At 44.8% G+C, this 27,318-nt stretch overlaps 1 protein-coding gene across 1 annotated transcript; it reads right to left on the reverse strand.

Annotated features, from left to right (window-relative positions):
• Nucleotides 1-1,212: 1,212 nt before the first annotated feature.
• Nucleotides 1,213-25,941, reverse strand: LOC140077765 (cytochrome P450 2C20-like). Its single transcript, XM_072125209.1, has 9 exons — nt 25,737-25,941; nt 23,162-23,324; nt 22,852-23,001; nt 21,535-21,695; nt 20,431-20,607; nt 19,297-19,438; nt 14,853-15,040; nt 14,455-14,596; nt 1,213-1,417 (listed from the first exon to the last, which is right to left on the reverse strand). Exons 1-9 carry the CDS (start codon nt 25,914-25,916, stop codon nt 1,233-1,235), a joined length of 1,488 nt encoding a protein of 495 aa, XP_071981310.1. The 5' UTR covers nt 25,917-25,941; the 3' UTR covers nt 1,213-1,232.
• Between the last annotated feature and the right edge of the window lie 1,377 nt (nt 25,942-27,318).

Genomic DNA, 27,318 nt, shown 5'->3' on the forward strand with positions numbered 1-27,318 from the left:
GCCTTAATGCTTATAAAACTTGGAGCTCCTCAAACTTATTTGCATAATTCTAAAACCTTTTTTTTTTTTGTAAAAACCAGGGCATAAGAAGCTAAAAGAAGAGCGGATCCTACCAGAGGTGGCGCACACCAGTATGTCAGTGTGCTGGGTTTACAATCCTTGATCCCGGTGGTAGATATGCTTTAACTAAGCCACTCTATGTATAATCAGGTATACACCCGACAAACCTCAAAAACGAAAAAATTGACATTTATTCAGCTCAAAAAACATAATATTTCCCAATGTTTTTATTTGTAAAAAAATACTGTAATTACAGATGTTCACATATATTGATATTTCCATGGCCAATAATGGCAAAAAACTGTTTTGAAAAACCATTTTTTTAATTTCAATTAAAAAATAGAGACAGCCTTTTGATTTTCAATTACCATATATACTCGAGTATAAGCCGAGGCCTCTAATTTTACCTCCAAAAACTGGGAAGACATATTGACTTGAGTATAAGCCAAGGGTGGGAAATGCCTTGGTCACAGCCTCCCAGTATATAGCCAGCCAGCCCCCAGTAGTATACAGCCAACCAGCCCCCAGTAGTATACAGCCAACCAGTCCCCAGTAGTATACAGCCAGCCCCCAGTAGTATACAGCCAGCCCCTTGTAGCATACAGCCAGCCAGCCCCCTTCAATATATAGCCAGCCAGCCCCCAGTAGTATACAGCCAGCCCCCAGTAGTATACAGCCAGCCCCTTGTAGCATACAGCCAGCCAGCCCCCTTCAATATATAGCCAGCCAGCCCCCAGTAGTATACAGCCATCCCTCTTTAGTATACAGCCAGCTAGCTACCTTTAGTAGCCAGCCAGCCCCCCGTTAATATACAGCCAGCCTCCAGTTTGCCAAGCACTTAAAATAAATTTACATACTCACCTTTGGGTGGTCCCGATGTTCAGCATGGCTCCACGATGCTCGACGCAGCTCCTTTTCTGTCTTCAGTCTGCTGTAACAGCCAGCAGAGACGCGGCCATGCACTCTGCCGGCAGGCGCACAATATGATGCGGCCACTAATGATGTCATAGTATGCGCCGGCCGGCAGAGCCGCATCAACATTGGGGAGCCGTGCCGTGCATTGGGGATGCCGGAAGGTGAGCATGTAAGTTTATTTTTTTATTGACTCGTGTATAAGTCGAGGTGAGGTTTTTTAGCACATTTTTTGTACATTAATGCAATAGTTTATGCCATCAGAGACGAGGGAGAACTTTCATTTGGTATGTACAAGGTCTTGATGCATTGGTGTTAGGCTCTGGTGTTATATTCAGAATTTTTCTGTCTACGGTGGGCTCCAAGGTGAACTTCTGCAGTATGGTGGTTATGAAGAGGAAGAGCTCCATGCGGGCCAGGCCTTCCCCTAGACATACACGTTTTCCTGACATAAAAAATAGAGTTAGAAAACATCTTGCTCGATTTTCCTATTTAACAATTTTAAGATAATTGTGCAAGAGGTTCCCCAGTTAAGTAATCCTAAAAAAAAACCTTGTCATTATTGATGTGTTTATGTTATAGTAACAATGTAATGCTTTATTTTTGCTAAGGGGGCACTGTGGTGTAATTACTTTCTGCCTATTCCAACACCGATAGTGTCATATACAGATTTCCTACAAATTACATAGAAGTCAAATATAGTTTAATTTGTCAGGTCGGTCTCATATTTTAATGAATAATAAACCAGTAGAACAATCACATAAATCCAACAACATTTGGACCAACCGGACATACATACAAATCTCAAATTCCTGTCCGGAATCTATATATTTAGTAGATCCTGATAGAAGATTCTTTATGGTAATTTTGCTGCTCTGTGCACATCAATGCAGTATGTGCACATTACCAGCCGGAGGGCATCCCTTGCACAAGTTCCAGGTCCCTTGCTGGCTACACTGAGCCTGCAACACTTCGGGAACCATTGCGCCATGTGGGTGGGTGGGGGGGGGGTGAGGAGTACGCGACTCTGCAGGGACTACTTGGGACGTGGAGAAGCCTTAATCGTTATCTAGTATTAGGAAATATAAAAGCGAGATTGCACTCCTCCAAGGCTATACGCACACTGCCGTTGCCCGCCATACCGTAGCACATCGGGAACATGGCAGCGCGCGTGGAGAGGAGTAGGAGGTGAGCGCTGCTCACCCCGACCCTCTCCATAGGAACATATGGCGCATGGCGCCGTAACACTGGAAAAGATAGGACATGTCCTATCTTTTCCCGGGCTACGGAGTGGTACGGTGCGGCACGTGTGCTGCACCACACAGCTCCCGTACAGGACCGTAAGCCCATAGCGATATATGGGGGACGTATGTGAGCCGTATATACGTCAGCCGTATATACGTCCCCCATACATGTGTGTGCATGTACTGTAAGGTAGATAAAACACAATCAAATAGTGGAGAGTCTTATAAAAGGCTTGGTTTAAGCCTTTCATTAAATATCCAGGAGGAGCTGCCCAACAGTCAGATACCGTGTCTAGACTGCACTCGATGGTCAGTACTTGGGGAGACCAAGGAGGGGTGACTGGAACGACACTAGCTGGATGGTAACCATTCAGGAAAGGTGTCCACATTTAATAAGTATTGGTTTAAATTTTGCTTTATTGAAGATGCGTTTCGGAGATGCACCATCTCCTTCTTCAGATCATTGCGTGTAGCAAGAGTTGCTGAGAGAGTTGGACTAATCAGAAAGTTAACAGAGCCTACTCCATACCCCATAAAATATAATAAATAGAGATGAGCAAACACAATCGTCCGAGCTTGATGTTCGTCCAAGCATTAGCGTACTCGAAACTGCTCGATGCTCGGACGAGTATTTCGCCCGCTCGAGAAAATTGCATCTCCCGCCGTTTTGATTTTTGGCGGCCAGAAACAGAGCCAATCACAAGCCAGGAGACTCTGCACTCCACCCAGCATGACGTGGTACCCTTACACGTCGATAGCAGTGGTTGGCTGGCCTGATCAGGTGACCCTGGAATAGACTAGCCCCTGCCCGCGCTGCTCGCATCATTCTCTGTCTGGATGCCGCTAGGGAGAGCGTCAGGGAAAGCGTTAGGGTGTTATATCAGCTTACTGTTAGGCAGGAGTGATTCTACAAGAACCCAACAGCCCTTGTTAGGGCTACAATAGCGTTATATTTTATTTTTTTTTTGTTTGCTTGTGCAGCTAGTACCATATTGTGAGGAATTTGCAGGGAGACTTGCGACCGTTGTGTTTAGCTCTTAGTGACACCCATTTCCACCTCAAACACCGAAGTGGGATAATTTATTAAGGGTTTGATTTGAATTAGGCACAGTCTGCTGATTTTTTATTTTTTTACGTTTATTTTTTTTTATAACTCAAAGTCATCAGGCACAGCACAAAATCCAGTTGTGTGCTGTCAGTGTAGGTTAGAAACTAGCCATAGCAATAGGATAGCGTTGTTTTGTTTTGAAAAAAAAAAAAAAAACACACTTACAGTTTACACTTTCATTTTGAAAATATTTAACCCGAGGGCTAGGGGTAGAGGACGAGGGCGTGGGCGACCAACTACTGCAGGGTTTAGAGGCCGTGGTCCTGGGCGGGGTTAGACACCACCTACTGATGAGGGAGCAGGGGAACGCCGCAGAGCTACACTCCCTAGGTTCATGTCTCAAGTTACTGGGACCCGTGGTAGAGCACTGTTGAGGCCAGAACAGTGCAAACAGGTGATGTCGTGGATTGTGGACAATGCTTCTAGCCATTTGTCCACCAGTCAGTCTTTCACGCAGTCCACTCATGTCACCGAAATCAGCACTCCTCCAGCTCCTCCACCTCAGCCTCCTTCCCCCCAGTCTGCCCCCTTCCAGCAAAATTTGGCATTTGAACCGGCATACTCTGAGGAACTGTTTTCTGGACCCTTCCCACAGTCACAAACCACTTGTCCGGTTGCTGCTGAGCTATTTTCCGATGCCCAGGTTTTCCACCAGTCGCAGTCTGTGGGTGATGATGACATTATTGACGTAGTGGAAGAAGTGTGTAAAGAGGTGTCGGACGATGAGGAGACATGGTTGTCAGACAGTTGTGAAGTTATTGTCAGGGCAGAAAGTCCGAGGGGGGAGCAGATTGAGGGATCGGAGGATGATGAGGTGACAGACCAAAGCTGGGTTGATAGGCCGGGTAAACACAGTGCTTCTGAGGCGAGTCCTAAAGCAGAATAGGGTGGAAGAGGCAGTGGTGGGGCCAGACGAAGATGCAGGGCCAGAGCTGGTGCATCAGCGCCAAATGTTTCACGTAGTCAAGCTCCCATGGCGAGGGCTAGATTTTCAGAAGTCTGGAGGTTCTTTAAAGAAACACCGGATGACCGACGGACTGTGGTGTGCAACCTTTGCCACACCAGGATCAGCAGGGGATCCACCACTACTAGCTTAACCACCACCAATATGCGCAGGCATATGAATGCTAAACACCCCACTCAATGGCACCAAGTCCGTTCACCTCCGGCCGGGCACACCACTGCTCCTTCCCCTGTGTCATCTGCTAGTCAGCCCCCTACCCAGGACCCCGGCCCAAACATCTCCCGTGCGAAAACCCCATCTTCGCCTCCACGCTCCTCCACAGCATCCACCAGCGTTCAGCTCTTCATACCCCAGATGCTGGAGCGCTAAAGGAAGTATAGTGCAACCCACCCACACGCCCAAGCCCTCAACGTCCACATCTCCAAACTGCTTAGCCTGGAGATGCTGCCCTATAGGCTGGTAGAGACCGAGACCTTTCGAAACCTCATGGCGGCGGCCGCCCCTCGGTATTCGGTCCCCAGCCGCCACTACTTTTGCCGATGTGCCTTCCCAGCCCTGCACAAGCACGTGTCAGACAACATAATCCATGCCCTGACCAACGGCGTTTCTGACAAGGTCCACTTGACCACGGACACGTGGATGAGTGCTGCCGGGCAGGGCCACTATATATCGCTGACAGCACATTGGTTTAACTTGGTGGAGGCTGCGACCGAGTCTGACCCTGGGGCTGGTCATATACTGCCGACGCCGAGGATTGCGGGGGCTACCTCAGTCCAGGTCTCCCAGGGATACTATGCCTCCTCCTCCTCCCAACCCTCCTCCACCTCCTCCTCCGAATTACCATCCCTGGGCATGGCGCCATCAGTCGGTAGCTCTAGGCACAGCAGCAGTACTCAAACTGCTGAGCCTAGGCGATAAAAGGCACACCGCCCAAGAGCTTTTACAGGGCATCACGGCGCAGACTGATCTGTGGCTGGCACCGCTGAACCTGAAGCCAGGCATGGTTGTGTGTGACAACGGCCGTAAGCTGGTGGCGGCTCTGCAACTCGGCAGACTGACACATGTGCCATACCTGGCCCTTGTGTTAAATCTCATAGTTCAGCGGTTCCTCAAGAGATACCCCCCAATCTGTCTGATTTGCTCACGAAGGTGCGCCGCATCTGTGTGCATTTCAGGAAGTCCAGCACAGATGCTGCTACTCTCAGGGCAGCGCAGCGCCGCCTCCAACTGCCCGCTCACCGACTGTTGTGCGACGTGCCCATGAGGTGGAATTCAACATTAACCATGTTATCCAAGGTTTACCAGCAGCGCAGAGCGATTGTAGACTGCCAGATGTCAACTTCCACCAGAACTGGTAGTCAGGTCAGTCAGCTTCCTCAAGTCTACAATGAGGAGTGGACGTGGATGTCTGATATCTGTCAGGTGCTGAGTAACTTTGAGGAGTCAACACAGATGGTCAGTGGCGATGCCGCCATCATCAGCCTCACCATCCCGCTGCTTGGCCTGTTGAAAAACTCTCTGGTCAGCATGAAGTCGGAAGCTTTGCGCTCGTCACTAGAGATGGGGGAAGAAGATTCCCTTGTTGATAGCCAAAGCACCCTCAGGTCTGTTTCTCAGCGCATATCGGAGGAGGTGGAGGAGGAAGAGGAGGAGAATGTTGGCGAGACAGAAGAGGGGACCATTGTTCAGTCCTTCAGTGTTTAGCGTGTATGGGCAGAAGAAGAGGAGTTGGAGGAGGAGGAAATGGAGAGTCAGGCCAGTGAGGGGAGTGAATTCTTGCGCGTTGGGACTCTGGCGCATATGGCAGATTTCATGCTAGGCTGCCTATCCCGTGACCCTCGCGTTCAAAGAATTTATTCCAGCACCGATTACTGGATATTCACTCTCCTGGACCCAAGGTACAAGCAAAATCTTTCCACTCTCATCCCTGGAGAGGAAAGCAGTGTGAGAATGCATGAATACCAGCAGGCCCTGGTGCACAAGCTGAAACAGGATTTTACCTTCTGACAGCGCTAGCGGCAGAGGGTGTACTTCTGCGGGACAAGTAGTGTGGGAGAGTAGGTGAGCAGGCAGCTTGTCCAGCACTGGCAAGGGTACGCTTTACAAGGCTTTTGCCAGCTTTATGTCACCCCAGCAAGACACTGTCACCTGTCCCCAGTCTTGGCAGAGTAGGGCTGATCTTTACAGAAAGATGGTGAGGGAGTACGTAGCTGACCATACCATCGTCCTAAATGATCACACAGCTCCCTACAGCTACTGGGTTTCAAAGCTGGACATGGGGCACGAACTGGCGCTGTACACCTTAGAGGTTCTTGCCTGCCCTGCCGCTAGCGTGTTGTCTGAGTGGGTTTTCAGTGCAGCTGGTGGCATCATCACCGATAAGCGTACACGCCTGTCGACTGACAGCCTGACGCTTATCAAGATGAATAAACTATAAAATAGAAATAAAGACCGGCACTACCCCCTCTTGTATCAAACCATTAGGATGGTATATGCAAGGGGCATCAGTAATGTGTATTGGTACCTCTGGGGTGCTCAGCGCGAGCGTAGATCCGGGTCACTATATAAGCAGTTGCAGAGAAGAAGGTGCGGCACTCTCCAGTGTGGTACATCAATGCTTTTTTTATTCGGTGCTAGGCTTGAGAAAGCGCTTTGTAGCGCGAAAAGGCCCGTTGCCTTGCCGCATGTCGGCGTCCTGTACCTGCACCTGCACTGAATAAAGAAAGCATTGATGTACCACACTGGAGAGTGCCGCACCTTCTTCTCTGCAACTGCTTATCAAGATGAATAAAGCCTGGATTTCTCAGGATTTCCATTCTCCACCAGGTGAAAGAAGCTCAACTTGAATAATGTATGCACTCCTCCTCCTCATTGTCCTCCTTCTCCTCCTCTTTGTACACTAAAGCAGAGGAAACTGGCTATTTTATGCCGGGGCCAACTGGCTCTAGCAATAGTACTCTATGTATTTAATTTTTCTGGAGGGCCACCTACCCGGTCCTCTGTTTTAAACAATTTTTGGGAGTGCCACATACAGGCACTCAATCTATTTAATTTTTCGGGAGGACCACCTACCTGCTCCTCTGGTTTGAAAACTTTTTTGGACTGCCACATACAGGCACTCAATCTATTTATTTTTTCTGGAGGACCACCTACCTGCTCCTTTGGTTTGAAAACTTTTTTGGACTGCCACATACAGGCACTCAATCTATTTAATTTTTCTGGAGGGCCACCAACCTGCTCCTCTGGTTTGAAAACTTTTTTGGACTGCCACATACAGGCACTCAATCTATTTAATTTTTCTGGAGGACCACCTACCTGCTCCCCTTGTTTTGAAAACTTTTTTGGACTGCCACATACAGGCACTCAATCTATTTAATTTTTCTGGAGGACCACCTACCTGCTCCTCTGGTTTGAAAACCTTTTTGGACTGCCACATACAGGCACTCAATCTATTTAATTTTTCTGGAGGACCACCTACCTGCTCCCCTTGTTTTGAAAACTTTTTTGGACTGCCACATACAGGCACTCAATCTATTTAATTTTTCTGGAGGACCACCTACCTGCTCCTCTGGTTTGAAAACCTTTTTGGACTGCCACATACAGGCACTCAATCTATTTAATTTTTCTGGAGGACCACCTACCTGCTCCTCTAGTTTGAAAACTTTTTTGGACTGCCACATACAGGCACTATCCAAATTAAATTGTCTCCATAGCAGCCTCCACACGTCGTCTTTTTAGCTGCCTCCACACATTGTCCATATAGCTGCCTCCATACATAGTCCCCTTAGCAAACAAGCTGTGTCAGGCAGAATTTTGGGTTGTTTTCATGGCTTCCACATCAAACTACCGTATTTTTCGTCCTATAAGGCGCACCGGACCATAAGGCGCATTAGTCCGATGCGCCTTATATATGTAATAATTCCATATATAAGGCGCATCGGACTATAAGGCGCGGGGTCCGGGGGCGTGGCGGAGGTCCGGGGGCGGAGCGGAGACCCGACGGGACGCGACGGGACACGACGCCGAGTCGCGACGCCTAGACGCGACGGGGAACGCGGGGAAGGTGATGGGGAGGTGGAGGAGGGCAGCGGACCATACTTACATAGGTCCCCGCTACCGGAGACAGCAGATCTCCAGCGGGAACTGCAGACCACGCGGCAGAAGTTGTTTGTGCCGCGTGGTCTGCAGTTCCCGCTGGAGATCTGCTGTCTCCGGTCTCCGGTAGCGGGGACCTATGTAAGTATGGTCCGCTGCCCACCGCCATACATAGGGCGCACCGGACTATAAGGCGCACTGTGGATTTCCACGCAAATCCAAGGCATTTAAGTGCGCCTTATAGTCCGGAAAATACGGTAGTTAACTTTGTTGCCACCCTGCTGTGTTATCCACAAAATATACTGGCAAACTTTTATCATTTACCGATATTATTTCAGTGCTTGTTGCGCATCTGTTTACATTCCCCTCACCCGCCATAACCCAAACTTATAAGAACACTACTACACTTGATCTTATACAAAAGGTTCTTAGAAGTGCTGTTTGGGGAGTAGCCGAGAGACAGGGGCTTGGATAGGCGAAAGCTCGCCTGGCAGTGGACCGCCAGCTCCATCGAAAGATCCAACTAACATAGTTTTAACTGCAGCACCTTTAATCTACTACTACTTTACTGCCCCCATACATCGTCCCCTTATCAAACGAGCTGTGTCAGGCAGAATTTTCAGGTGTTTCACCAGATACATAGTGGAACTCGGCCCATCTGTCGCTGCCATGCTGGAGACCCGAAGTTGCAATCATAGCAGCGCAATATGGATGCCCCATACTGTCGCTCTTAATCATGGAACCATTTTTGAAAAAACAATTAAAAATAGAACCACTATGCTATTCCATTATTCCTAGATGAAATATTCAAACGACCCCGCCTGCTTTGAAAATGATAATTTTTTCAAAGTAAACGCTTCTGGCCCCCAGGCCCATTTTGGTTGGGAAGGAGCCGAGAAACAGGGGCTTGGACAGGCGAAAGCTCGCCTGGCAGCGGACCGCCAGCTCCATCCCAAGATTAGGCAGCCTCAGAGGCATCCATGCATATTGCCCCTGCTGTTTCCTGTCCATTTTGCCTCCACGATCCTCCACAGTGTCCACCAATGTCTCCATGCGCAATTTTCAACTCTCTATACCCCAGACGCTGGAGCACGAGAGGATATGCAGCACATCATCCCCTTATCAAACGAGCTGTGTCAGGCATAATTTTCAGGTGTTTTACCGGATACATAGTGGAACTCGGCCCATCTGTCGCCGCCATGCTGGAGACCCGTAGTTGCAATCATAGCAGCGCAATATGAATGCCCCATACTGTCACTCTTAATCATGGAAATCGTCTCTGTGGCTGCCTCCTCATGTCGTCCCCTTATCAAACGAGCTGTGTCAGGCTCATTTTTCGGGTGTTTCACCAGATACGTTATGGAACTTGGTCACTATGTTGCCACCATGCTGTGTTATCGACTAAATATACCGTCAACCTTTTGTTCACAGAGGAAATTATTTCAGCGCTTCTTGCTCACCTCCTTTGGTTCCTCTTTGCCACCCATTGGTTTGAAGCCTGAGTCCATTTAGGGTATGTCGCCTTGCCACTCTCTAGCCTGCCACTGCCTCTGCATGCAGTCTCCTATAGTGTCAGGGTCAATTATTGGATGTTTTAGATGCTATCTAGCCTCATTCGGTCACTCTGTCATGGCCATGCTGTTGCCCATAATTTTGGCATAATGGTGCGATTAAGCAGCCTCAGAGGCATCCATGCATGCTGCCCCTGCTGTTTCCTGTCCATTTCCGTGGTGTTTCCATCCTTTTCTGAGGTTCCCAGGTGCTTGGCCAAGCTTCCCTGTGCAGAGCCTTGGTCCCCTTGAAAAATGCTCGAGTCTCCCATTGACTTCAATGGGGTTCGTTATTCGAGACGAGCACTCGAGCATTTTAGTGCTCGCTCATCTCTAAAGACAGCCCTGATAGGAATCTGACAGGAGAAAGGGATACAAACACATTAACACAGCATATTGAATTAAACATTAAATAGTTACAGATTTTGATAATTCTTCTATATTTTTATATTGATACAGGATGTAATTCTTTGTATTTTTAATCTACAATTCATATTCTTGGAAATTTTTTAAGTTTTCTCTGCTCAAATCTACAACTTATACACTTATTTTATGCAAGAAGTTTTCCTCAGAGACGAGGGACGACTTTCATCAGGTATATATGGGGTATTGCTGCATTGGTGTTGGGCGCTGGCCTTATGTTCAGATCCTGTCTGCTTAAGGTCGGCTCCAGGGAAAACTTCTGCAGTATGGAGGTGAGGAAGAGGAAGAGCTCCATACGGGCAAGGTTTTCTCCCATACACATCCGTTTGCCTGAGAAGACAAAAAGCATATAGAATAAAAACAAATGCAACCTTAAAGGAGTTAACATGCTTGAAAAACTAATTTTAATTGTACCTTTTAGCATTTTTCATAAAACGTTTTATGATAGCCACATAGTTGAGCTAGAATCTATAATGATTAATCGTTACTATTATCATCGTAACATAATATATAAAGCTGAAAAAATATGCAAGTCCATCAAGTCCAACCTTTAAGAATTAAACAAATGTTTTTTCCCCATATTCATTAATATTTTTGCTCTCCAGAAGGCATCCAGGCCTATCTTAAACACGTACATGTATATGGTGTTGGTAGAACCTCCTCTCCTCTAGGTGTAGAAGATGCCCCTGTATATGGTAATGGTAGAACCTCCTCTCCTCTAGGTGTAGAGGATGCCCCCTGTCTATGGTAATGGTAGAACCTCCTCTCCTCCAGGTGTAGAGGATGCCCCCTGTCTATGGTGATGGTAGAACCTCCTCTCCTCTAGGTGTAGAGGATGCCCCCTGTCTATGGTGATGGTTGAACCCCCTCTCCTCTAGGTGTAGAGGATACCTCCTGTCTATGGTGATGGTAGTACCTCCTCTCCTCTAGGTGTAGAGGATACCTCCTGTCTATGGTGATGGTAGAACCTCCTCTCCTCTAGGTGTAGAGGATGCCCCCTGTCTATGGTGATGGTAGAACCTTCTCTCCTTTAGGTGTAAAGAATGTCCCCTGTCTATGGTGATGGTAGAACCTCCTCTCCTCTAGGTGTAGAGGATGCCCCCTGTCTATGGTGATGGTAGAGCCACCTCTCCTCCAGGTGTAGAGGATGCCCCCTGTCTATGGTGATGGTAGTACATCCTCTCCTCTAGGTGTAGAAGATGTCCCCTGTCTATGGTGATGGTAGAACTGCTTCTCCTCTAGGTGTAGAGGATGTCCTCTGTCTATGGTGATGGTAGAACCTCCTCTCCTCTAGGTGTAGAGGATGCCCCCTGTCTATGGTGATGGTAGGACCTCCTCTCCTCTAGGTGTAGAGGATGCCCCCTGTCTATAGTGATGGTAGAACCTCCTCTCCTCTAGGTGTAGAGGATGCTCCTGGTCTATGGTGATGGTAGAACCTCCTCTCCTCTAGGTGTAGAGGATGCTCCTGGTCTATGGTGATGGTAGAACCACCTCTCCTCCAGGTGTAGAGGATGCCCCCTGTCTATGGTGATGGTAGAACATCCTCTCCTCCTGGTTACAGGCCTAGGTATAAAAAGATCTTTGGAAAGATCATTGTACTGCCTGTTCAGGTATTTGTACAATGTAATGAGGCCCCCCCCCCCAGTCATCTTTTTTCTAAACTGAATAAACCCCAAGTTTTGTAATCTGTCCTTGTATTCTAATCCCCCCATTCCCCAAATAATCTTGGTTGATCTCCTCTGCACCCGGTCCAGTTCTACTATATCCTTTTTATACACTGGTGCCCAAAACTGTACACAATATTCCATGAGTGATCTGACCAGTGATTTGTATAAGGGTAAAACTATGTCTATATCACGAGAATCTCTTTAAACATCCCATATTTTTTTTTTTTCTTTTGCAGCAGCCGCCTGGCTCTGGTCACTTAAGTTAAGTTTACCATCTAGCAATACCCCCAGGTCCTTTTCTGCTCCAGTTTTACCAAGTAATTGACTGTTTAGAACATAATTATACTTTTGGTTTCCATGGCCCAAGGGCATAACATTTATCTACATTAAACCTCATCCTCCTTTTCTCTGCCTACTACTTTAGCTTCCACAAATCCCTCTCTAATGCTAAACTATCAACCTCATACTTTACAAATCTTAGTATCATCTGCAAATATTGAAACTTGATTTTGTAAACCTACTACAAGGTCATTAATAAAAGTATAAAAAAGAAGTGGCCCCATTACTGACCCCTGTTGCACTCCACTGGTAATGTCATCCCAATCTGAGAATGTGTCATTAATGACCCTCTGTTTTCTATCACTAAGCTAATTACTTCTCAAATACACAGATTTTCACCTAGTCCCAGTGGACTCATTTTATGTACCAACTTTTCATCTGGCACTGTATACAACATCCACAGCATCCCCCAGATCCAGTATGGATTGCCTAAGAAGACAATCAGATTACCATATATACCCGAGTATAAGGCGACCCGAGTATAAGCCGAGACTCCTAATTTTACAGCAAAAACCTGGTAAAACCTATTGACTCAAGTATAAGCCGAGGGTGGGAAATGCATTGGTCAGAGCCACCCCCCCAAGTATATAGCCAGCAAGCCCCCAGTAGTATATAGCCGCAGCAGCCCCCCAGTAGTATATAGCCAGCCAGCTCCCAGTAGTATATAGCCAGAAGCCCCCCAGTACATAGCCAGCGAGCCAGCCCCTGCCCCCCAGTATATACCCTGTCAGCCCCTGCCCCAGTACATAGCCTGCCAGCCCCTGTGCCCCAGTATATAGCCTGCCAGCCCCTGTGCCCCAGTATATAGCCTGCCAGCCCCTGTGCCCCGGTATACAGCCTGCCAGCCCCTGTGCCCCGGTATATAGCCTGCCAGCCCCTTTTGCCCTGGTTAATAGCCTGCCAGCATTTTTGCCCTGGTATATAGCCTGCCAGCCCCTTTGCCCTAGTATACAGCCTTCCAGCCCCTGTGCCCCGGTATATAGCCTGCCATCCCCTGTGCCCCGGTATATAGCCTGCCAGCCCCTGTGCCCCAGTATACAGCCTGCCAGCCCCTGTGCCCCGGTATACAGCCTGCCAGCCCCTGTGCCCCGGTATATAGCCTTCCAGCCCCTTTGCCCTGGTTAATAGCCTGCCAGCCCCTTTGCCCTGGTATATAGCCTGCCAGCCCCTTTGCCCTGGTATACAGCCTGCCAGCCCCTGTGCCCCGTTATATGGCCTTCCAGCCCGTGCCCCAGTCAATAGCCTGCCAGCCCCTCACCTTTCCGGCGGCCCCCTCGGGTCTTCTTTGCTGTCTGTCGGTCAGCGGCAGGTCCATGCCACGCACAGCGCTGACGTAAGCCGCAGCCACTGCCGGCACACACAATTCTATTGCAGCGCCGGCGGATGATGTCAGTGCCTGTGACATCGCACGGACCTGCCGCTGACCGACGGATCGCACAGATGCCCGAAGGGGTCTATGGAGCTACCAAAACAAGGCCAAACACAGCTCATTCCCGGAACTCTCAAAGATACATAATAGATAGGCAGGATGAATGCTGGTCCTGCTGCTTCATCAGTTGATCGGTGGAGATCCCAGTGGTTCTATCCTATCGATAGGGCATAACAATTGAAAATGAAGAAAACCCTTTAACTAATTTTTCACTCCTTAACCAGTCTTCATCTTCTGTCCCCGGAGTTCACCTTCTTCTTCCTGGTGCATGTACACGTTTTGCGACACAATTTTAAAGTTAAATCCCACGCTCAGTCCGAATCTCTCTGATCGTCTCATGACCCGCTCCAACCCCCCCTCCCCCCACACCCGGTTGAAAGCCGGTGTGATTGCGTCAAAATCCAATCACGGGCGTCAATATTCCCTTCTAGCTGCCCAAACCCCGAAAATTTTCAAAATCCGACAAAAGTGCTTGTGCTGACCCTTAGTAAATAAGCCCCTGCATATGCAAAGAAGCTCATATATATATACAATAAAAAAAATCCACATATAGTAATCACATACAATAATATACAAAAGAAATTTCAAACTTTTTGTAACTAATACAATATGATTAAAATATTTTTGAATGAACTTCATGATAATCATATAACAATCTCTTACCTGCAGAGAAGGGCATGAAGGCATCATTTTTCTTGAAGCCACCTTTGTCATGCAGAAAGTGTCCAGGATCAAACTCTTTTGGGTTCTTGAACTTTTTGGGGTCTTTGAGTACAGAGGTCAGGACTGGAAACACCAAGGTTCCCTGAGAATACAAGTATAAAATATCACGAAAAGTCAAATCCAGAAGATAAGAGAAGAAGAGAAACCATAGAAGAAGTAACCCAAGATTTTTAAAGCAGGCCATCATCTTCAGACCTGATGGTACCAAATCTACTTTTGAAGCATAAAGACTGGTTATAAGTAAGAGTAGTAACAATACAAAAAAAAAAATGTTTTACATTACAGCCACCACCAAAAAGCTTAAAACTAAAAATTTTTAGGAGACCATTATACTGCACCTTAGGGATGTGATATCCCCGGAAGGTTGTGTCTTTGCTCACAGCGTGTAAAGATCCTGACGGGGCAATATCTGCAAATCTCTGGATCTCGTGGATCACGGCGTCAGTATAGGGCATCTTACTCCTGTCGTCTATTGATGGACAGCGATCTCTGCCGATCACTTGGTCAATCTCTTTGTGGAGCTTCTCTGAAGTTTACAAAACTTAAAATTATATTATTCCCTCATCTTTGTATCTAGGGAACTTTTACAGATAAATGTATGAGTGAAGATGCTAAGAAGATAAGTTACATAAATAAACCACATGAAATAAGATACAATCATTCGACACTCAGAAATCTATGCGACCATATAGCACCGTATATACTCGTGTATAAGCCGTGTATAACAAAAAATGTGCTGAAAATCCTCAACTCAGCTTATACACGAGTCAATAGCGAGCCCAGCACTTTAAAAAAAAAAAACTTTTATACTCACCCTCCGGTGGCCCCGATGTCCGCGCTGCTCCCCCCATGACCGCTCGGGTCCTCTTCTGTCTTCTGTCTTCTTCTGTCTTCTGCAGGGTGCCGTCACGACCTTCCCGGCCGGCAGGCGCATAGTACGACGCGGCTGCTGCTGACGTCATACTATGCGACGACCGGGAGAAGGACACGGTGGCGCCCTGCGGAAGAAAGAAGACAGAAGGAGATAGAAGATAGAAGACAGAAGAGGACCCGCGTGGACATCGGGGGAGCAGCACGGGCATCGGGGGAGCAGTGCGGATATCGGGGCCACTGGAGGGTGAGTATATAAGTTTTTTTACTGCTGGACTGGCTGTATACATAAGGGGGCAGGCTGGGCTGGCTGTATACATAAGGGGGCAGGCTGGGCTGGCTGTATACATAAGGGGGCAGGCTGCGCTGGCTGTATACTTAAGGGGGCAGGCTGGGCTGGCTGTATACTTAAGGGGGCAGGCTGGGCTGGCTGTATACATAAGGGGGCAGGCTGCGCTGGCTGTATACTTAAGGGGGCAGGCTGGGCTGGCTGTTTACTTAAGGGGGCAGGCTGGGCTGGCTGTATACTTAAGGGGGCAGGCTGGGTTGGCTGTATATACTAGGGGTAGGCCAAGGTACAAAAAAACGGGAAAACACAAAGGGCGGCGCCTCGGGTGATAATGTTTGGATTCTGGTGGATTCTTTAATCATATGCATATATAGTTTGATGAGATCCCAAGTTCCAAGCTGTGGATTTAGCAGTTAGGATATCCAAATCTTCGATTGCGTCAGGGTTTAAGAGTAAGGTATACTTCTAGGGCTAATACACTATATATGCAGCTCACACAGCTCAGAAGCACCGGGGTCCCCAATGGGGTCCGGGGGTAGAAAGGCAACAAAAAATTTGTTTGCAAAAGTGAGACAGAGTGGAGCGCTAATAGTAGTATTTTGCCCAATATTATGAAAATATACCAATATCAATGCCAATTGATTCAATCATATAGCTAATTTATTAGAACTTAAAAAGTATATAAAAAAAGAATTATACCAATTACAAGTCCAAACAACGCGTTTCGGGTCGCAGACCCTTTATCAAATTCAGGACATGAATAAATAAATCAATGCATAAGTACAAAGAGATACAGAGATATTTATAGTTGAGTATGAGACCTTTACTTACAATTGCAGGCTTGTGGTGAAGAGTAGGAATGGCGCCAAAAGGGAAATTGGCGCGCTATCCGACTTTGGCGGGTAGCGCATGCGCAGTCCCGCAACTGATGCCGGAGAAACCGGCATAGTTTTATAATATAACAGAATTTAGTGTATGAACTTAGATAAAAAATATATATAAAATATATATATTTCTAAACCAATTAACATGATTATGATGTACACATGGGATAGATTAGTGCATTAATTGTTTGTTATTATTGCCAAAATACAAGTGTACATAATAAAAATAGAGTAAAACAGGAAAGAGCAGCAGGAGAAACTTAGGGGTAAAATAAAATCTTGTTTTAAGTGTTTAAAAAACGTTCTCCAAACTTTCATTGAGCCCAGAGGGTGTCAGACATTGTAATTTAAGAAGAAGAGAAATGTACTTTATTTTTGTAGGATGTTATGGGGCTTTGAACGTTAGGTGTGATTTTTCACATTTTCATAAAATCTGCTATTCAGGGACCTGCTCTGGTTTCAAATCACTTTGAGAGGCCTAAATAAAAGTAAAACCCCATAAATTACCCCAATATAGAAACTACACCCCTCAACGTACGTAAAACAACTTTTATGAAGTTTGTTAACCCTTACAGGGGTTAAAACAAAATTGGATGCAATTTTGAAAGGGAAATTTTTGTTGGCTAAATTAATGTGTTTTTCAAAAAATGTACAAATTTTTAGTGGATACAATACCAAAATACTCCACAAAATTTGATACCCTACCCCTCCCGCGTATAACAATCCCCCATATGTGGTGGTAACCTGCTGTATGGGCACACGCCAGGGCATCAAAGAGAAGCAGATTATGCATTGTCACTTTTTATTGGCTATACAATCTTTATTTTTTGGGCAATTTGAACATATAAGGGCTTATTTTTTGCGACATGAGATGCACTTTACAAATACTTCATTTTCGTGGGTCATTAGCTTATTGATGAGGTTTTATTAACTCTTGAATGTATGGGTGAAAAGAAAATTGTCAATTTTGGTTTCCTTTCTTTTTGTATATTTTGGGGGTCGTACACCGTACACTAAAAATACTATATTATCTTTATTCTACAGATCACTACAATTACGGTGATACCTCATTTATATAGTTTTTTATTTACTTTTACAATTTTACTGGATAAAAACTAATATAGAGGAAATCTCATTTGTTTTTGCAACGCCATCTTTTCGGAGACGTAACTTTAATAGTTTTTGGTTGACAGAGCTAGTTTAGGGCTTATTTTTTACGTGTTGAGTTGTTATTTTCAGTGGTACCATTTTGGTGCACATAACTTTTTTTGATCACTTTTTAGAACATTTTTGTGCAGAGATTTTATGAAAAATGTACATTTTTGGCGTGTTTTTCGGGTTTTGTTTTTACAGCGTTCACCAAGCAGGTCCAATAATGTTTCTGAGTTATTGTACAGATTGTTATGGACGCGGCGATACCAAATATGTGGGGTTTTTTGGCGATTTTGTGTTTTTCTCCCTTTATTGCATGTGTATAGGGAATATTTGTGTTTAGGGGACTTTAACTTTATTTAATTAATTATTTTTATTCAAAAATGTTTTAATTTAATGTTTTTAACTTTTTAAATTTACTTTTACAGGTTAGCTTGAAGAAGCGATCCACGGATCGCTTGTTCAAGCTATTCTTCACATTACACAGTGTGATACAGATGTATGCTGCGCATGCTCAGTGTGTTACAGCCGGGTCCTGTCAGAAGGCACGGACCCGGCTACAGGAAGGAGATCGCGCAGCCCCGGGCACTGGCAGTCCCTCATCAGCCAGACATTCCTGACCATAAAATGGCGGCCGATGGAGGGTCATGTGATCTCTAACTGGCGATGGTTCATGGACATAAAAGATCACATGACCCTCCATCTGCCACCATTTTATGGACAGGAATTTATGGCTGATGAGGTAAATGACAGGAGACTTCACTTTATATTTCAGGAAAGCAGAACAGAACTAGTACTAGATGGATATTGGAAAATTACTTGATATGCCATACACACTTACACACACATTACAAAAAAACATGAGGTAAAAAAGGTTTTCTCGTCTCTGGTATTCCCATTCAGTTTCATTAATCTCCCATATGTAAACATTTCTTCAATTAGATGTTATTAAAAAAAAACATAGTCATATGGTCCCTTAGAAACAAGACTGTGTCCTTGGATACGACCACCTCTGCTGAAGGGATTGCACAAAGACACAACGGTTGTTTGCATATGAAATGTCTGGTAGTTACTGCAGGTCCTACAGCTGTCCTGTGGTAATGAATGCTGAACCCAGATGGTCAGGCAGGGCTCAACAGCGCATGTCTGGTCACTGCTGCCAAAATGTGAGGTGGTCGTATCCGAGGAAGCTCTCTCATTTCTAAGGGACAACATGGCGAAATTTATGAGAAATTACATTCACACAGGAACATTTTTTTAATAACATCCAATTGAAGAAATGTTTACATATGGAAAATAAATTAAATTATATGTAAATGCTCAGACGGGAAAACCCCTTTAATCATCCAGAATCAGACACAGTGATAAGTCTGGTGCAGCAGGAGACTTCTTCTGCTCTTACTATGTCATGGACTTGACAGATACGAAGGAGACAGAAATAATGAAAATTCCAGCGTTACCCATTTGGTATGTGCCGTATCTAATATTTGGGTCCTGATACAAAGTAACAGGCTGCTGCTGGGTGTAGCTACAGCCCTACTTGTAGTGTTAATGTTTTATTAAAAAAAAAAAAAATTAAATTGTTACCTTGAATTTCTGGATATTTCATGAGTAATAAAAACCCATATCTCAGCGTTAAACCTGTGGATTCTGTTCCAGCAAAGAATAAATCTAATATTGTCGCCTCAAGGTTTTCCTCGTGAAATTCTGTGTCTCGGTTCATTTTTTCCTAAGAAATATTAAATGGCTTGTTATTTAATAGTAAAACCATTTGAAAGTCCATATAGATGATGTTGAAGTAACAAAAGTATAAGCCGAGTTTTTCAGCACAATTTTTGTGCTGAAAATTCCCCACTTGGCTTATACTCGGGTATATAAAAAAATAAACTGACTACTCACCATTCCGACAGCCTGGGCAGCTCCTCTTCTATCTTCTGGGACAGCTCCGTGCGCACGGCCTAGACGGTGCACTCTGTGATGTCAGCAGTGCACATGAAGATAGAAGAGCTGCCCAGGCCGCTGGAATGCTGAGTACTCAGATTTTTTTTTTTTTACGGGCAAGCTATACGCTATAGGCTTGCTATATACTTCAATGGGTTGTTAGGCTATATACTAAAGGGGGGGTCTGGCTATATACTACAAGGGGCTGGCAAGCTATATACTACAGGGGCTGGAAGGCTATATACTACAAGGGGCTGGCAAGCTATATACTACAGGGGCTAGCAGGCTATATACTACAGGAGGCTGGCAGGCTATATACTACAGGGGGCTGGCAGGCTATATACTACAGGGGCTGGCAGGCTATATACTACAGGGGCTAGCAGGCTATATACTACAGGGGGCTGGCAGGCTATATACTACAGGGGCTGGCAGGCTATATACTACAGGGGCTGGCAGGCTATATACTACAGGGGGCTGGCAAGTTATATACTACAGGGGCCTGGCAGGCTATACACTACAGTGGGTTGCAAGGCTATATACTGCAGGGGGCTGGCAAGCAATATACTGGGGATGCTGTGACCAATGCATTTCCCACCCTCGGCTTATACTCGAGTCAATAGGTTTTCCCAGTTTTTTGGTGGAAAAATTAGGCTTATACTCGGTTCGGGTTATACTCGAGTATATACGATAAAAAGAAAATAAAAGTAAAACAAAATAAAATAAGTGGCTACTTCTAACAGTTTATGGATTTAAAAAAAAAAATATTGTACATAAATTCACCTCATTCATCTTGATGAGGAAGCAATCTATGAAGTCACGAGGGCAGTGCTCATCCAAGGTGGCTCTGTGGGTGTCCACCATCTCCTTAGTAAATTCTTTTGTCTTGGCTAGAAGTTTGAAGATCTTCTGGTGAGGACCGGGCAGGTGCCGCATTAAGGATGGGAATATGTTGAAAAGCTAATTAAAAAAACAATGTAAAAGAAATAGAAAACATTGATAATATTGCATTAGTTGAAAAATATAAATTAATTCAGTTAACTTCATACTGTAAAAACTTTTCAACAATTTTCAAAGATATTATAGTGCTGTTACATGTAGAATTCGCAAAATAGGCCTAATAAAAAATATCCAGTGTGGCTGTAGAATCAGACTACACCAGGTTTGTTTGTGGTAAAGACAGTAAAGACATTTTTGGATATACATGATGATTAACGTATATACTCGAGTATAAGAAAAGTTTTTATATTCGAGTCAAGAAAATAAACAAAAAGTGTACAGCTGACGTCATGGTGCCTGCGACGGACCGGAACACGGAGCTGATGCAAGAACTGCGATGGATAGAAGAGGACCTGACAGGGGGGCGTCGGAAGGTGAGTACATTTTTTTGTTTTTTTCCTACAGGCATTATATTGGGGGCAGGGACTGGCAGGCTATATACTACAGCGGCTGGCAGTCTATACGCTAAAGGGGCTGGCAGTCTATATACTAGGGGGGGCTGGCAGGCTGTATACTAGAGGGGGCTGGCAGGGCATATACTACAGGGGGTGGGCAGGCTATATACTAGAAGGGGCTGGCAGGCTATATACTACAGGGGCTGGCAGGCTATATACTACAGGCGGCTGCCAGGCTATATACTACAGGGGGCTAGCTGGCTATGTACTACAGAGGGCTGGCAGGCTATATACTACAGAGGCTGGCTATATACTGGGGGAACTGTGACCAATGCATTTCCCACCCTTGGCTTATATCCGAGTCAATAGGTTTTTCCAGTTTTTTGTGTTAAAATTAGGAGCCACGGCTTATACTCGGGTCGGCTAATACTCGAATATATACGGTATGTACACGTAGAGAGTTATGTTATAATCACTATTTTGCTACATTTACCTGTCCAGGACGTTTGGTCATTAGTCGGAATAGTTCCTGAAGATTTTTCAGGAGAGTCAAATATGTTTGGTCCTTATAATCAAATCTTTTACCAAACACAACGGAGCAGATGACATTAAAAGCAGCGAGTCGTAATATATCTCTTGGGTCAAATGGTGTATCTGAAGATAAATCAATAGATAATCATTGGGACAGATTTATTATGGTCTTATATACATTCAAGGTTTGTGGCTTTTTAAATTACATTTGTACGTTGCATTTATTCATGCACCTGGAGTATTTTAACCCCTCTAAGCCCTTTTATTTAAAAAGGTGGCATGGATGACCACAGGACTTCACCAGATTTATCATCAGATTAAATTTTTGTGGCAGGAGGTGGATGTCTTGTCATTAGAGACGAGCAGAGCTGAAGGCTGGGTTTGGGTACTTCCACCTGACCCTTACCAGATTGGTGGAGGAACAGCCAATTTTCGACAAATTAAAGCTTCTAGCAACTTGCTCCTGGCCAATCATAGCCATGGCTGAACCCAACCTGATCATCTCTACTTGTCTTAAATTTGGTGCATGGAAAATGTGGATTTGATAAATTTCCTGCATTGTAATAATTTTACAACATTACAACTGGTGTATGGGGGCATATAGTCACAGTTCCTAGAAGTGCACCACAAACTGTGAGTATATTAAAGCTTGTACACCAGAACAAGACTTGATACATTCCCCCCCATCATAGAGTTTGTACAAAGTGAGTAAGAATGTTACTAAGGAAAACTACCTGCGCAGGACTATGCACACGAACATGCACCCGACCATGCACACGACCATGCACCGGACCATGCACACGGCCATGCACACGACCATGCACCGGACCATGCACACGACCATGCACACGACCATGCACAGCCCATGGATGATGATTACAGTTCAAAGACTTGTTGTGCATGGATAAACACTGGGGAACACAAGAAATTTCCGCACCACATTTGTGTCGTACACTGCCCTTTTGTGTCACGGCTGCACTAGGCATCATGCAACACAAATTTCTGCACTGAAGGGGACGCTCCGGTGCTCAGTCGGACCAAGCGCCAGATTTAACATGCAAAGTCTGACAGAATTGTGTTGCGTGCCCCATGTTAAAGGTGCACCAAAAACAAGGGGTGCACTCTGTCAGGGCAGTGCAGGGGGCTACAGATTTATGAAGAACGTGCGCCAGAAATCCTGAATCTGGCGCCCCCTGCAGACTACACAGGTAAATGCACATATTACACACCACACTGCTCTTAGTAAATCTGCCAAATTGGGTTTGGTTTTTCCACCCACCTTTATCTTCCAGAAATTTCTCATTAACAAAACGAGCTTCTTCTTGGATTCTTTCTTCAATGCTCCTCTTTCCCATTCCAAAATTTCTTAAAATTGTCATTGAAAATCGGCGAAGTATTTTCCATCTTTCTCCGTTGCTGGCAATGACCCCTGTTAATATCAAGCAGAAACCAATTTCAAGGGTTTGCAATACTCCATATTGTCAAATATTGTACGGTAGAAATGTCTGGTTATAAGATTATGGAGGCATTTACAATAAAATCATCACCAGTTACAATGAGAAACACCAGTAATAATTTTATCAACTTACCAAAATCCTTCTGAAAAAATTTGCCGGCTCCTGTGTCCCCCCTACTGCTAAAAGCATCACTGTGGTCCACCAAGGCTTCCTTCACCACATCATACCCAACCAGAACTATCGCCCGAAGGTTTCCTATGTAAATGGTGTAGACAGGTCCATACTTCTTGCTCAACTATGGAAATATTTAAAAATATTAAAAAATAGTATTACTCTATAATGGATTTCTGAATTATCATAGGGAAAATTTGGACTTTTCTAGGACTCTCCTTAATTTGCTAGTAAAGTTAAAATAATTTAAGGACTTGTTTCTGGAGAACTCAGCTATTCCATGTTTTACATTGATCCAATGACTTTATACATCCTCCTTCATAGTATCATAGTTTATACGGTTGAAAAAAGACACTTGTCCATCAAGTTCAACCAAGGAAGGGAAGGGGTTGGATGATGAAGGGATTTATGGGAAACAATTCTATATAACAGAACCATCAATGTTATTTAGGTGTACAAAGGCATCTAGACCCTTGAAGCTCTCTGCTGTCCCTGCTTTGACCAGCGCCTGAGGCAGGCTATTCCACAGATTCACAGCTCTCACAGTAAAAAAAGCCCTGTCACCTCTGGTGATTAAACCTTCTTTTCCAGACTAAATAAATCTAGTTGTTTTAATCTTTCCTTATAACTGAGACCCTCCATACCCCTTAACCTTTTTTTGGCTCTTCGTTGTCCCCTCTCCAGCTCCAGGGCCTCCTTTAATGGACCGGTGCCCAGAGCTGGACGGCATATTCCAGGTGAGGCCGGACCAATGCCTTGTACAGTGGTAATATTACAGTCCAGAGCACTGCTGATACATGACAAGATCCTGCTAGCTTTAGAGGCAGCTGATTGACATTGTGCTGTTATATAATTTATGATCTACTAGTCACCCAGGTCCTTCTCAACAAGGGACTCTCCCAGATTTACTCCCCCAAGGACATATTTTGCCTTTGGATTATTAGCCCCCAGGTGCATAACCTTACATTTATCCACATTAAACCTCATTTGTCAAGTTTGCCAACTTATAACTGGTGACCATTCCAAGTAGGAATCATTGACCACAACTCTCTGGATACAATCCTTCAGCCAGTTTTCAATCCAATTGCATATGATTCCAGCCAAACCACTAGGCTTTATTTTACAAGTACTCCCCATATCATCTACAATTAACTGCCAGTGAGGCATTCTACCTTAATTACAGCAGTTTTTCTGATATGTAAATTAGGTTACTTGACTCTTTTATCCTGGATATGACTCTTGTTTTCTCTCTGGTTGTCAATGAATCACGCCCCCTTATTTTGACTGACAGCTCAGTATCTCTTCAAATCTTGGGCATTGCCCACCCTCCTTGTTCCTGATTGACAGGTGTCACTGCTGGGACATACTGCTGTATGGAACTTAGGGACTGTCTACCAATAATTAACTACAGAGATCACAGCATTCTTCCATGGAGGATGGGGAGGAGTAGAAGTCCATGGAGGCTACTGTGATTTCATGTAATTAGATACATACATGAGGTAGAAATGCTCTGCTGAAAAGTGAGGAGGCATGAGGCATGGGGAAGAAAAGATGGGAGGGGCAAGTTGAGTAGGGCATGCCCCCTCTAATGCCAGGTAGGATAAAATAAAGTTGATTTTATGGGGATGTTGGAAAAACTATTTTTAGCTACAAAAAACGGTTGTTAATAGGGCTCTATGGGAACCTGTCACTAGCTGTATTTGTGAAAATGGCTGGTTCCCTTCAAGTATCCTCTAATTTGAATATGTCTGATCTACCTGATCTAATAAAATAGAAAACTTTTTTATCCCATAGGATTAACAGTGTAGCAGTAAATAAAAATCGAATGCCAATTTGCATCAAAATGTATTTATATTTTTATAGATAGTGGTGTTAGCATAAAAAATGTAGTAACATATATAAAATTAAAAGCAATTTTTGAAATTATGCTAATGAATATAGACTCAACCGCTTTGGGGAGAATTACCAGGGTTTCCCCGTGCTTTAGCTTCACAGGATGTTACATCGTCTCCCCCTCTACTTCCCTTAGTACTTCCCCTCCCTTTCCCTTACACAGCTATAATATCTACACTTAAATGTTAAAAACAAGGGATTTTTTTTTGTTTTACTTTTATACTTCTTTTTATACTTTCAGAAAAACAATAAAAAAAAAATGAAAATTTACATAAAACTGGTATTGATGTGATGATGCTGTAGTGTAAATCTGATGTGTTTTTCACATTATGGGAATCATTTTTTTTCTCCGGCATCTTTACAGGTTTTCAGTACATTTCATATTTAATGGTCACTATGATGTACCTTTTGGACCCACAGAAAATACAATAATAATGCAAAATTTTCTAATTTTTCAAGTAGCAATTGGAAAATGGACAAAAACTAAAAATGCAACAGCAGGACGGGGTTAAAATAGGTAATTTTCTTAGTCAATTATAGGAAATCCTCACATTCTCTTACTATGAAATTGTCAACAGAGTTCAGATTGCAGTTTTGGTGGTTTTTAGCCATAGCTTATACAGACCTCATGACGTGTACTTACCTTCACTAAAGACTGAGGTAATTCAGAGGCATCTAGCTGAAAGATGTTCCCCAAAATGGGTAGAGGGGTAGGTCCTGGAGGTAGGTTCTTCTGTTTGACCCCATGCCACCACTTTATAAGATAGATTAGCAGGGTGACCCCAGTGGTCAGGAGAAGCGTCGCTGCAATGCTCAGAGCCATCCTGTGCCCTCTGTCTGTACGGAGCGAGGCTGTGCCAACAACTGGCAAGCTGTGTGACTGCCCCGGGGCACCAGGGTGGGCACTACAAACACCATGCTCCTGTCCACCCACTGATTGGCATCATCTTCCCGCCCGCCTTCCGGCCAGCACCGTACTCCCACCTGCCCTCCAACCGGCACCACGCTTCCGCCCTCTGTTCAGTGACGCCTGCTGACCGGGGCCATAGAAAAGTGAGTATTCAAGACCTGTTCACACATGGTGAGCATTGTTCACCTCTGTTCACATGGTGCGATATTTCATGGCATCTGCTGCTTCTGTGGTACAATTCTGGTGGGGATCCAGGGCCCGGAGCCATGGCCACGGGAGTGCATTGTGCATGGCACGGTACGGTGAGCACACACATGCTCTATGTTTCGCCGTAATTACAGCCTGGCGGCACAGCTTCCAATGGAGTGGTGATGGCTGAGGAGCACTGGGAGCAATGGACACAAGGGTAACTCACTGTATTGGTTGTCTTGGGTGCAATAGGGGAGGAACCCCACCAATCAGCTGTGGATAGGGCCTAACTTGCTATCACTGGACAACCTCGTAAACGGCTGATGAAGATCTCTAACAGTCCTGTGTGATATACTTACCTAGTGTTAGTTTATGTTGTGCTCTTCATACTTTATAATATCTGTCCAGGATGTACATAATTAGACAAACGCTCTGTGATGAGGCAATATTCCTTTTAGTGTCTCTGATATTGCTGACCTGTCTATATTTGACCATGAGATGTAGATGTGATGGTCCCGGCTCACAGTGTTATGGAAATGCACATATCTTCTTGCGGGACGATTTCTTTGTTAGTAGATACAAATGTTTAGTTAGTCTTGTTTTTGGCTGCCGTTGGAGCACCTGACTGACGTCTGTATAACCCGAAGCTTATTGTCTCCTTGTTCTTTGACAATGACTTGATGCACAAATGTTAGCATAAGAAAGTTACATTTGTAATATGGTAAAAACAGAACATACAAAACGTTTGAACCTATTAATGATAAAATCACTTGAAGTTGTCCATATAAAATAGATACAGAGCTTCACCCTCTACCACCAAAGCCATTGTAAAGAAACAGACGCCTCCTCCCGTAAAAAGGCAAAGCTCCATATACAAAGTATAAAAAGTTATGAGCATCTGAATATGGTGATACATTTTTTGAAATTTATGCCATTGATACTATTTTGGACGCTTTTAAATCTAATTCTTACCAGGAATTATTTTAGGTTTGGTGAAGAGTATTTCTTGCCGGTGCAGGGGTCCTTCATGGGGGCTTCTGTGGCTCCACCAATATCTACATGTCTTACTTTGAAAATTAGAGTGTAGCAAACACTAAAATTGTATTGTTCACTAGATGTGGATGAC

This window comes from Engystomops pustulosus, chromosome 9 (assembly GCF_040894005.1).
Source record: "Engystomops pustulosus chromosome 9, aEngPut4.maternal, whole genome shotgun sequence".
NCBI classification, from domain to species: Eukaryota; Metazoa; Chordata; class Amphibia; order Anura; family Leptodactylidae; genus Engystomops; species Engystomops pustulosus.

Bases quoted from the DNA above. Each gene is read 5' to 3' on its own strand.
- LOC140077765 (XM_072125209.1), bottom strand. From the start codon at position 25,916: ATGGCTCTGAGCATTGCAGCGACGCTTCTCCTGACCACTGGGGTCACC. The intron at 20,608-21,534 runs GTAAATGTAGCA...TTTTTTAATTAG, and splicing joins TGACCAAACGTCCTGGACAG to CTTTTCAACATATTCCCATC. The intron at 19,439-20,430 runs GTGAATTTATGT...AATATTTCTTAG, and splicing joins TCCTCATCAAGATGAATGAG to GAAAAAATGAACCGAGACAC.